This window comes from Vulpes vulpes, chromosome 12, assembly GCF_048418805.1.
Source record: "Vulpes vulpes isolate BD-2025 chromosome 12, VulVul3, whole genome shotgun sequence".
NCBI lineage: Eukaryota > Metazoa > Chordata > Mammalia > Carnivora > Canidae > Vulpes > Vulpes vulpes.
The window spans coordinates 116603907-116616529 of record NC_132791.1 but is presented as its reverse complement, the minus strand read 5'-3'; the positions used below and the strand labels follow the sequence as shown (position 1 = coordinate 116616529).

Here is a 12623-nt window from a genome sequence, read left to right as displayed (position 1 = left end):
TATCAATATACATTCACATCAGCAGATTTTAAGACTGTCACCCTCTACCTCTTTTATACTTTAAAAATATTTTAAAATATTTTTGTAAATATATATATTATTTGTGAAATAATAAAGGCAAAAAAAATAGGAGGATCTCATCTCATGGCTTTTTTTTTAATGTTTTTTTATTTTTTTTATCATTTTTTTTTATTTATGATAGTCACACACAGGCACAGAGAGAGAGAGAGGCAGAGACACAGGCAGAGGGAGAAGCAGGCTCCATGCACCGGGAGCCCGACGTGGGATTCGATCCCGGGTCTCCAGGATCGTGCCCTGGGCCAAAGGCAGGCGCCAAACCGCTGCGCCACCCAGGGATCCCTCATCTCATGGCTTTAAGCTGACATGTATTTTCAAGCCCAGAGGCTTTGTTAATGAGATGTCTGCACCTTACTAGTCCACAACAGGCACACCATAAAGAAAGCAAGGGTGGCACCTGGCTGGCTCCATCCATGGAGCATGCAACTCTTGATCTCAGGGTTGTATGTTTGAGCCCCACACTGGGTATAGAGATTACTTAAAAATATGATCTTTAGGGGTGCCTGGGTGGCTCAGTCCATTAAGCATTTGCCTTGGGCTCAGGTCATGATCCTGGCATCCTGGGTTGGAGACCCCTGGTAGCTGCCTCCCAGCTCAGCTGGGAGCCTGGGTCTCCCTCTCCCTCTCTCCCTCCCTCCTCCCTCTTGCACTCTCTCACTGTCTCAAATAAATAAATAAAATTGAATCTTAAAAAAAAAAAAAAAAAGAGCAAATATTCAGTGCTCCCTTCCTTGCCATAGCTTATTTGGAGAGAGGGGGTGTTTGAGAAAGGAGACCCAACATGGTGTTATTATTGTACAAGGTCCCCTGCACAGTTAAATTGCAGGTACTTCTCATCTTCCCTTAAGGTTTTGCCACAGCCCCCTTGCTTGTGCTATGGGAGGATATGGGGCCCATCTCTCCCCAGCCAACCCAGGTGGCTGCCCCTGCCTTGAACGTTTTCAAGTGACGCAGTACCCTGACAGACCCAGAGGCCCCTCCACACTTCCTGTGTGGGGTTCAGAAACTCGCCTCACCTCCCAGCCTTAGGTGCCTACTTCGGAAAATGGTGAGTCTCCCTCTAACGGGTCCCCTTTTTCAACCTGGTGTTGAAAACAATGACCTCAGGGTCTTCACCTTCAGCAGGGGTTTTGAGAAAGTCTTCTGGTTTCTTTTTCAGAAGTAATAAGCCACCCGCCTCCGCCATTTTGGGTAGAATAAGGGTGCATCCAGTGAGAGAAGGATGCAGTCGGGGAACCTCTGGAGAATTCTGGGACTCTGTCTCTTATCAGGTAAGTAGGGTAAAATGAGAAAAGGTGGTATTTCTCCAGACTATGGGGAGGCCTAGTGTTACCAAAGAGCCTCATTTACCAGACGATGTAAGAAACATTTTGTCCTACATCAGGGCAAAGATCTAAGACTGCAGGGTATGGAGAAAGATTTGCTCCGGTTGTACAGGAAACTATTCAGGGAACAGCCAAAGAAAAGCATTTGGGATCATAGCTTTTCAGAGCAGAGAAGTCTCTCTGCCTCCAAAAACAAGCTCGGTCATCAGTGAACTACCCAGCCTTTAAAAACTAACACAAAAGATATTAGAAGAGCTTATCTCCACTCCTTATCATGAGGAGAGCAGATAGTTGAACCCAAACGGTGCAGGGTATAACAGGGTTGACCTCTCAAACAATAGGCACATAGTAACTTCCAGCCCCTTTCTGTAGACTAAGAGCTTTCCATTAATTTAGTCCTTTTTGAAGCAAGGGAGAATATAAGTTGATAAATAACCAAAAGCAATTCCACATCTCATAGGAGATAAGATTTTTTTAACAAGTTGCCATTTATTAAGTGCCAGAAACTGTATAAAGAAAAAAAAAAAAGAAAGAAAAAATTCTTTACGTGTGTCAAATAATTTAATTCTTACCTCCATCTTGGAAGGTAAAAGTTATATCCCCTATTTTACAGACAAAGAAACTGATATGCAAAGATGTTAAATAACTTGTTTAAAGTTACACAGATAGTAAGTGCTAAAGCCGACCTGGGGAATAGGACGGTCTGTCTACAAGGCCTATGCACTTCATGGCTACTTGGTGTAAAATGGCTCACGATCGATCGTTTTAGTTCAGAGACCTAGAAAATGCTAACATAGCTGGGGCTCCGAACTCAGAGCCACAACCATCATGTCTCCATTTCCTGCTTCACTGTTGAGTTTCTCAGGCTTGAATGCTCACACACATCACCTGGGATTCTGCAGCGTCTGCTTCAGTAGGATTGGAATGGGGATTGCAATTCTTCATTTCTGATAAACTCTTGGGCTTCTAAGTCTGCAACTGGTCCAAGGAACACATTTTGAGTGTCAAGGGGCAGGGTGTGGCTCCTGCAAGGAGAGGTTAGGCATTTTCTTAGAGGCTTATGATATAAACTAATCTTTCCCAGGTCAGGGGGGAAGGGAGAAAGAGAGAGAAAGACTCAAGCACCCCTAAAGATTTGGCATCATGAGGGACTGTGCCCAGTCCGCTCTGGAAATGGATGAGCACGAGGCAAGTGGAAGGGTCTCACTCCATGTAGAGACTGTTGGTAAAAAGGGAGTTCCAGGTTTATGGAAAACTTTCAGGCAACATCAGGGAAACTAGTCATCATAATGAATCCAAGTTATTGCTGAGTGAGGAACCCAGTGGAAATGTGACCAGGCTTTTCAACACACAGGCTCTTAGATGGTGAGTAATGGGAGTTTCAAATATCTCCATCTCTGTAGCAAGCAGAAAACAATGGAAAAACTGAACAATCAGACAAGCCATAGCAAGAGATGGAACAAGAAAGTCAACATTTGTACCTAATGAAGAGCTTGTTTTTTTCCTCAGTTTGATTTTCAAAATGGAAGCTTGGCTACAAAAATTGTTTTGCTATTTCTCCAGTGGCCCAAAAAGTAGACTCAACTTTTTGTAACTCCTGTTTGTCAAATATTGAGTGTTCATATTTAATGCCAAATGCTTCTTTGCTTTGTGTCACCCAAATTGACCAGGAACCCCTGGTCTATACCCAACAGTATGCATCACTTACCTGGGGGACAGGGATGAGTGTGACCCTGGGGTGGTTGGGAAAGACTTCGCATGTTCAGAAATGATCAGATCAGACCACGTCACTTTTTCTGCTTGGAATTTCAGGGACCCACAACATTTACTAACTGTTTTTTTGTATTTATTTTCTAGTTGGTGCTTGGGGGCAGGACGGTAAGTAAGATATGCTCTCTTTCCTTGTTATTAAATCAACCCTGCATTCTTTGTTTTTATGAGTGGAGTTTTCTCTAGACACCCCTGCCAACAACACACACACACACACACAAAACTTCCACAGAGACCCATTAAAGGAGTTTCTACCACCTTCTCCTTGGCCTTTTTCTGATCAATCTAGCGATAGTTCCAGCCAAGAAGAGGAAAGCAACAGAGAGCACGGGAAATATGAGTCCTAACCATTTTCAAAAGAAAAAATTGAGACTGTTAAGTTGAATGTGCCAAAAGTTTTCATTTGTTTGAATTTCATATTTGATGTGGGATTTTGTAGAGGGCATGAACATATGCACGGGGATGTGGTGAATAAGCCTCTGGGGCATCATTTGGGTGCACATCTTGAGTCACATGTCCAAATACCCTGAATATGTGTGTGCATGTGCATTCACGTGCACACACACACACATGTGAGTACGCCTGGCCTGGACTTATGTCCTGATCATAGCAGTGGAGTCAAGAGCATCCCAATTGGAACCCTTTCTATTCAATCAGCTCCTCTGAGCTTAGTGAACCAATTTTGTGTCTAAAGATGGCCACTGTGCGTGCCTGCTTATATTCCATGACACTGAATCATTTGCAATATTTTTAGAATCCTTTTCCCCCCTTTTTTACCATACAACATGCTTTATTATTACTTTACTGACAGATGGAATATGTCAAAATTACTGAATATGCTTCAGAGTAATTAATCTCTTCTGCGTGCTACTGTCATTTAGAGTTGATTATTCTTTATCATTGATTTGTGTGCAATCCATATCTTCTTTTCTTTTTTCTCTAGCTTTGAGATATAATTGATGTATAACACAATGTAAGTTTAAGGTGTATGATATAATAATTGACATTGCAAAATTACTACTTAAGATCCATTTTTGTAAATTGCCGTCGGCTGTTTAACGTAGGATATAGGGCCCCAAACAGATTTTCCTATGCAGCCATGAGGAATTTGAAGATCCAATCATTTTTCCCTTTTTTCTAATTTAGAAAATGACATTTTAGTGCTTGCTTCAGCAGCACATATAGAAAATGACATTTTATTTTTTTATTTTTTTAAGAAATCTCCATACTTAATGTGGGGCTCAAACTTAAAACCCCAAGGTCAAGAGTCACACGTTCCATCAACCGAGCCAGCCAGGTACCCCAGAAAATTACATTTTAATACGGTAGAAAATTTGAAAGATAAATATAAACTTGTCCATAATCATTTCACCAGTCATAAACATTGCTGACAGGTTGATGCAGTTCCATGGTGCAGGGGTTTTTTCCTTTTTCTTTTTCTATTTTTATTTGATAAGAGTTTATACACAATGTTACATTAGTTTCAGAAGGTCCTAACCCAGGGGAATAGGTCTGTTCTTAGTAGCTGATACAAGCATAACTAATAGTTGCTTATCATTTCCTTTTCAGAGGATTTCAAACCTGGTAAGAGGATTTTCACTCTACACCACCTCTTTTCAAATGTGGAACCAAATGGTATTGAGGACAGTCATAGTAATAAACACTGAGAACCAGAACCACCAGAAGAAAAATACAATTTTCTGTCGGTAGGATCTGTAGATGTGCTGATTTCTGTTGCTGTCACGTATCCCTGAGAATGCATTCAGAGAAGAATATACATGGGGTGGGAGCCGTCACTGAGTTTTTGTGTAAATCATAAGTTCGTGGAAGGCACAGATGGTGTCTTACTTACCTGGCCCAGTGCCTGGCACATAGTAGGTATTTTTTGAATCAGTAAGTGATCACTAATTCCCTCTCTTTAAGAAGCTGATGGTCTTGTGTGTGAAAAATAACTGACAATACAGTATGTTACGTGCTGTGCTATGGGTAAGTACAGGCTAAAATAAAATACAAAAATAATAATGGCCAACTGTATAGAAGATAGTTGGGGAAGCCTCCCCAGAGGTGATTCCTGAGCTGAGTTTTAAAGGATGAGCTTTGGGGTACCAGGGTGGCTCAGTCAATTAAGCATCTGACTTTTGATTTTGGCTCAGGTCATGATGTCATGGTCATGAGATACAGCCCCATATCAGGCTCCATGCTAAGCATGGAGCCTGCTTACGATTCTCTCTCTCCTTATCCCTCTGCCCCTCCCAGCTCACAAGTTCTAGCTCTCTAAAAATAATAAGAGTAATAGTAATAATGATAATAATAAAGAATGAATTTGTATTTTAGGAAGAATATTTTAGGCAGAGGAGTTAAGGCTGTGTAGTGTGAGGCTAAGAAGCTAGATGGCTGGGGTGCCTGAGTGGCTCGGTCGGTTAAGTGTCTGCCTTCACCTCAAGCCATGAGGTGAAGGTCCTGGGATCGAGCCCCTCGTTGGGCTCCCTACTCAATAGGGGAGTCTGCTTCTCCCCCTCTCTCTGCTCATGCTCTCTCTTTTGCTCACTCTCTATCTCAAATAAATAAATAAATAAAATCTTTAGAAAAAGAAAAAAGAAGCTAGATTGCCGTATTTGAATCCTGGATTGATTTCTTATTTGACGAGTGCCTGAATAGTTTGCTTCGCTCTTCTGTGCTATAGCATTATCATGTATAAAATGAAAATAATAAAGATACCTAGTTTGTAATGTTGTTATAAGGATGGAATAAGTAATTCACTTAGAACATCATCTGACATATAGACACAATGAGTGAATTTTAGTTGTCATTATTATATGGGAAACATACAGACTAAATAATAAGTATTAACGTTTAGTGAACATGTGTGTTCTAGATATTGCCCTAAATATTTTACCTGAACTTCTCATTTAATTCTCCTAATGTATCTATTCTACAGATAAAGAAACCAAAGTTTAGGAAATAAATAGTCCAAACACCAAGATAAATATAAATGCAGATTTAGCTGATACTGAAACTCATTTTCTTAACTATCATGAAACTTTGTTTCTGGATATGCACCAAATCTTTGTGAGCATTCAAACAATTTCTAGGCACAGATGTCTAGCCTACAATGCTAGGTCCTTTTTGGAGTTACATACATAAGTCTAAGCTCTGCTACCGTATCTGTGCCAACAAAACTCATGAGCAATTTTCTTTACATTCTTTACTTTTCTTTTTCAAACAAACATACCAACAGAATGAAATGTCTACTTGCTTTTAAGCTGTTTTATTTATAATTTCTAGCTTATTTAACATTGCTAATAAATAGCAGTATTGAAAAATTATTTCTAAGTCAGAATAATATCAACCATCTATGTCATTCTATTCAACTCCCAATTATTAGCAGATAGATAAATTGAAGAATGACTTGTTTATCATCCTGTATGATGTCAGCCAGAGAGTTGCCCAAACAACTGGGTCAGAACTCAGTTCTGTTCTCCATCTTAGCAGGACCACAAGAAGGAAAGGAAGAAAGTAACTAACATTTTTCTTAAGCATCTGCTATGTATCATTCATTTTTTTAAAAAAGATTTTATTCATCCATTAAAGAGAGAGAGTAAGTGCACAAGCAGGGGGGGGCAGCAGAGGGAGAGGGAAAAGCAGACTCCCCACTGAGCAGGGAGCCCAACACGGGGCAATCCCAGGACTCCAGGACCATGACCTGAACTGAAGACAAACGCCTAAAACTGACTGAGCCACCCAGGCGCCCCTTGTACCATGCATTTTTACCAGTGTAACCCATTTAATACTCACAAATACCTGTGAGGTAGGTGTTTTATCTCCATTTCCCAGATGAATAAACTGAGGCTCAGAAAAATTCAATGACTTGTCTTCAGTCACCCAGCCTAAAGCAGATGTGGGATTCAAACACAGGACCTCTAATTCAGTCCAATGTTCTGTCCCCAACAGCATACTGTAGCAAAAAAACTCCCAATAGAGAGAGAGAGCTGTCTCTGAGCATCACCACCTCTCCTGTCTTCCACTTGCCACATTCAGGCTTGAGCATAACTTAGTGCCACCCTGGGTCCTGTCCACAAGTCTTCCAGAAAACAAGGATGCACCCCAGCCTCACATCCCAGAACAACACTGCCTGCTGTGGGGAATGTGCCCAGGCCCCAAATTGTATTAGTGGATTTCAGTTGTCCATACCAATAGTGACTCCCTCTAACAAAAATAATTGAAAATTGATTATACTCAAGAGATGGTTCAACATAAAGCCACTTTTTAAAAAAGATATTATTTATTTATTTGAGAGAGAGAGCATGAGCAGGAGGAGGGATAGACAGAGAGGGAGAAGTAAACTCCATGATGAGCAGAGAGCCTGAGGTGGGGCTTAATCCCAGGATCCTGGAATCATGACCAAAGGCAGATGATAAAGCCACTTTTTATTGGAAGAACCATTCCCTTTAAAGGAATACAGTCCTGGGACACCTGGGTGGCTCAGTGGGTGAGCGTCTGCCTTTGGCTCGGGTCGTGATCTCAGGATCCTGGGATCAAGTCCTACATCAGGCTCGTCACCGAGAGCCTGCTTCTCCCTCTGCCTGTGTCTCTGCCTCTTTTTCTCTGCCTTTTGTGAATAAATAAATAAGATTTTTTTTAAAAAAAGGAATACCGCCCTGTACATAATTTAAGAGCAATAAAAGAAACATGGTCTAAGATAAGAAGGATGTTTGGTCTCCATTATGAGCGATTCCATGCATTATGAGAGAACTTCTGAATGGTGAAAAATAGGTAAGCCCAAGCATCAGTGGGTCCAAGATCTTGCAAAGACGAGTGAAGGTCTTTATCTCTAAGAAGACCCTTTCATGTCTATCTAAAATACGGTTCTTGCTAATGTAGGAAGTTGAGCTTGAAGACTTCTAGAATTTTTCAGTTTTAGGGTTTTAAGACTTTCTGAGCTTCAGTAGATCTAGATCTAGGGACACATGCTGGTATGCATCTGAGCTGCATCCAGGAACATACCTCATGTAAATACCTCACCTTCAATGCTTGGGGCTCCCTAAAGGATGGGCCTTGTTTGGGGGTTCTTGGAGATAATGTCTAGTCCCACTTGAAAATGTTTATCTACAGTTTAAACTTAAGCCAAGGTTACTGTCTTACGGTGCTTTTCTTTTCTCATGTTCAGATGAATTGACAAGTATATCTCCAGAGAAACGTAAGTTTGTCTGTCTTTCATGTATGCCCTGAAGAGGCAGGGGGGGTGGATAGAGAAAAAGGAATTGGCTGTGAGAGATTAACCTCTGAAGAACTGAAGTCCTTCCAACATCACATTTCCAACTCCTATTTTGGAAATATTCCCCAAGGGGCTTTTCTAGGCTTTCCTTTACTTCCTTCCTCCCCTTCCCAAGCCCCCATGTCCATGCCTAAACTCTGAAGTCACCCTTAAGGGTGACTCTTAAAGGTTCTCCAGTTCCCCTTCTCCTTCAGATCCCCTCTTTCATGCCCTCTAGCCAGCAGAGTTCCCCTTTGACAAAATTCAAGACCTGGATGACAGGTGGTCTTCTGTATCTTGTCAATCCTTTTATTCCTAATTTGCCTTTGCCAAAATCTTGCTGGTTTCTCCCTCCAGTTTCTCTTCTCTTCTCTCCTATTTTCCAGGGTTTAAGGTCTCCATCTCTGGAACCGAGGTAGTGGTGACATGCCCTGATGTTTTTGGATATGATAATATAAAATGGGAAAAAAATGATAACCTTGTGGAAGGTGCTAGTAACAGAGAGCTATCTCAGAAGGAGTTTTCAGAAATGGACGACAGTGGTTATTATGCCTGCTATGCAGATTCCGTAAAGGAGAAGAGCTATCTCTACCTGAGAGCAAGAGGTAATATAGGTCTCCAGAGCAAACACCACAGGACACTTTAGAAAAGGCCACTTCAAGAGAGCACTCTCAATTATTTCCCCAAACTCACTTCGCGGTCCCCTGGCATCTTTGTGCTTCTCTTACACTCAATCCTGAGACTCTCAGGGGCCATAGGGCATCAGTGTTTTCTGAAATATGGATTAAACACGAATAGGGGGTCGCCTGAGTCAGCATTAGATCTAAAAATAACAACTTCCCAAGAGACAGGATGGAGTTGTTTGCATTTTATCAAATCCAGAATTCTGGCATAGATATGGGTTTATCTGATGCCTTATCCAGAGATCAATTCTTCAGAAGGGTTTGTAGAGCTGCTATAATAAAGTATCATAAACTAAGGCATAATAATGATAGCTAACATTTACTGAGTACTTACTAAGTTTCAAGCACCATACCAAACATTTGCCAGGGATTTTTTTCATATAATCCTTTCAACAACCACATGAGTTAGAGGAAACAGAGGCTTTGTGAGTTGAAAACACTTCTTATAATTCTCACAGCTAGTGAGCAAAGGAAAGGAGCTGGGACTTGAACCCAGGACTGTCTGACTGCAAAGCCTCTACCTATAACCTTCACTCTTTGCTTATTGTTAAAAACACTGAAAGGCCCGGCTCTGGCCATGGCAAGCATGTGAGTAGTAAGGGGAGAATCACTTTTATTTATTCCTTGCTGGTTCTACTGTCCTTGCATCTTCTTTTCTCAGTAACTTCTCTTCCTCTCCCCTATCTCTGTCCCCCACAGTGTGTGCAAACTGCATAGAGGTGAATCGGATGGCAGTGGTCACAATCATCGTAGCTGACATCTGCCTTACTCTGGGGTTGCTGCTGATGGTGTATTACTGGAGCAAGACTAGAAAGGCCAATGCCAAGCCTGTGATGAGAGGAACAGGTGCCGGCAGCAAGCCCAGGGGTAAGACCATGGAGTTAAGTTGGAAGAGAGTCTCACCAATGGGGACGTCCAGCCTGGGCCAGGATGGGTGGCGAGTCCACAGCTAGGTCAAGACAACTTCTATAGAACATTCACTGTGTGGCCAACGTCTGGACAGACGGTTTCACATCTCAGATTGCTTCTCTCTTTCCTACCCTAGAGAAATACAAAAAAAAAATTATTAACAGGATGGCTGTGAGTGTTCTAGAGTAGCCAGATTCTGCACACACCCCCAATCTGTGGGGAGAGAGACTTTGGGATATTATTAGCTCCTGCCTTTTTCCTTCCCTTCCCCATAGAAAAAGACACATGGAAGGACTTTGAGCTGAGGAAAGTCATAAAATGATGAGAAGAGTATGGAGGTCATTAGAGATGGGATGAAAGGAAACAGGAGGCAGAGGACCCAAGATAAAAAAGGGGAGAGCCAGAGGAGAGAATGAAGGGGGTTGCCATCCGGGATCGATCTGGGACTCATTGCCACGAGATGAGTTTTCCACATGGGAACTAATCCTTTCCCCTCCCTCCTCTGCAGGACAAAACAAGGAGAAGCCACCACCTGTTCCCAATCCAGACTATGAGGTAAGAAGGGATAGAGCCGGGGAGGGGATCTATCTAGAGAAGGAGACAGGTGGGACTGTCCATCTGGCCTGCTGGACACTTTGAAGCCCCTCACGCAGGGCTCCCAGACAACCTGCCCCATGCCCACCTTCTCCTCCTTCAGAACAGGGCCATTTCCAAGGCTGTGTGGCTTCTACGACTATGGCATGGGGGGTGGGGGTGGGGTGACCCCCCTCTTTCTGTGGCTTAGTCGTTAGCTGGGATACAACATGGGGAATACCATATCCACACCTTCTAACACGATACATTCAGGACTAGTTTCCACCAGCAGGCAGGGGTACGACCACGCTGGTTGTTGAAATTTTAAAGTATTTTGTTGGTAAATAGCCCCAAGCTTCCGGCTCCCCTCTCCCAACACACAGGCTGCCAGACATCGCAGCCTCTCCCCCACTAGACTGCTTTTCCATTTGACAACTAAAGAGTTAATGCCTGGCCTCAGAGAGAACCAACCACCAGGACTATTTCGGTTGGCTGGTGTGTGCACTACCAATTGTTAAATATTGGGACGCTCACACCTAAACAAACTCCACAACTATTTACTGAGCACCAGCCACACACGTGGTATTCACCTTCATATAGGTGACTTCATTTAATCCTGGCAAATGCCCTGAGAGATGAGTCTTTAGATGCCCATTTTTGAGATGGGAAGGCTGAGGCTCCCAGAAGGTGGCAGGGGCAAGTCTGTTGCCAGTGGGTGCCAGGTGAGAATGTGAGCCAGCTTCTTGACTACTAGTCTGCAGTCCTTTCCATTGCACTAAAGCTAGAGCTTCAGTGGCCCCTTCTTTCTGGGGGGAACTACTTCTTCCTGTCCTGTTGACCACGACCTCTCTATTCCACCCACAGCCCATCCGGAAAGGCCAGCAAGACCTGTATTCTGGCCTGAATCAGAGAGGCATCTGACGGCTCCTGAGGACACGGCCTCCCCCGGGCCCAGGTCTTGGTGTCTCCAGGTCCTGCTACTCCCAGTACCCTGGGTAAATCTTGAACCCCAGAAGAGAATTGTTCCTCTGCCTTCTGGAGAACTAACTCCCAGCCTGCAGCCTTATCCCCAGCTCCCTCCAACCCGCCTTCTCTGCTGGCACTCGGTCCTGCAATATCACCTCCTCATCATGGCCACTCACTGCCCCCCCACCAGCCAGACTGCCCTCTGGTCAGGGTATTCATTTCTGTTACCCTGACGCCCCCACCATCACCAGTTCCTTCCTACCCTTCAGAGGTATCCTTGCTCCCTTCCGTACTGCCCCCTTGGACAGAACCTGCCCCCATCCCTTACTATCCCACCTACCTTTCCGTTTTTCCAGCTCTCTCTTTGGTGACCCTCTGTGGGGATGGACTAGGTAACTCTGGTAGAGGTCCTGCCCCATCCATGACCTCGGCCCAGAGCCACCCTCTGCCCGCAGGCCCCTGGATGATCATTTGCATTTTTACAAATGTGCTAGGCTCCTTGACAGCTGAGAGAGAAAATAATAAAGTGTATTTGGCTGAAAGAGTTGCTGTGCCTCTTTTCTGGAAGGCCCTCAGAGGCTGGTTCCTCACATCCTCCCACCTTTGACTCAATGCTCCCCTAGGATCCCAAATGCAAGTCCTACCTGTTTTCACCACTGGTGGAGGTGTTAGCTCCTGGTATCTTTGGAGAGGGCATTAGGGAAGAAATAAAAAAGAGAGGGAGAAAGAAAGGGAAAAAATAGTCCTTTCACTTATCTTTAAAAAAAAAAAAAAGATTTTATTTATTTATTCATGAGAAACACACAGAGAGAGGCAGAGACAGAGGCAGAGGGAGAAGCAGGCTCCCTGCGGGGAGCCCAATGCAGGACTTGATCCCAGGACTGGGGGATCGATCATGCCCTGAGCTGAAAGCAGACGCTCAACCGCTGAGCCACCCAGGTATCCCTAACTAACTTATCTTAAAGATGACAGAGAGTGACGGATGGGTCCCCAATGGAGCTGTCAGTTCAGAAAACAGAGGGACAGAAGCAGAAGCCTTCAAGGACAGGTGAGGGTGGTGGATGG

At 43.5% G+C, this 12623-nt stretch overlaps 1 protein-coding gene across 3 annotated transcripts; it reads left to right on the top strand.

Annotated features, from left to right (window-relative positions):
* Positions 1 to 1015: 1015 nt before the first annotated feature.
* Positions 1016 to 12100, top strand: CD3E (CD3 epsilon subunit of T-cell receptor complex). 3 transcript variants are annotated; one of them, XM_025998874.2, is made up of 9 exons: positions 1048 to 1126; positions 1238 to 1349; positions 3261 to 3281; positions 4743 to 4757; positions 8341 to 8370; positions 8814 to 9032; positions 9810 to 9977; positions 10528 to 10574; positions 11457 to 12100. In XM_025998874.2, exons 2-9 carry the CDS (start codon positions 1301 to 1303, stop codon positions 11511 to 11513), a joined length of 606 nt encoding a protein of 201 aa, XP_025854659.2. In that variant the 5' UTR covers positions 1048 to 1126; positions 1238 to 1300; the 3' UTR covers positions 11514 to 12100. The 3 variants fall into 3 exon arrangements, with proteins under 3 accessions (XP_072585748.1, XP_025854659.2, XP_072585749.1); XM_072729648.1 differs by lacking the exons at positions 1048 to 1126; positions 1238 to 1349 and adding an exon at positions 5097 to 5159; XM_072729647.1 differs by lacking the exons at positions 3261 to 3281; positions 4743 to 4757 and having other exon boundaries at positions 1016 to 1126; positions 1238 to 1376.
* Positions 12101 to 12623: the final 523 nt, after the last annotated feature.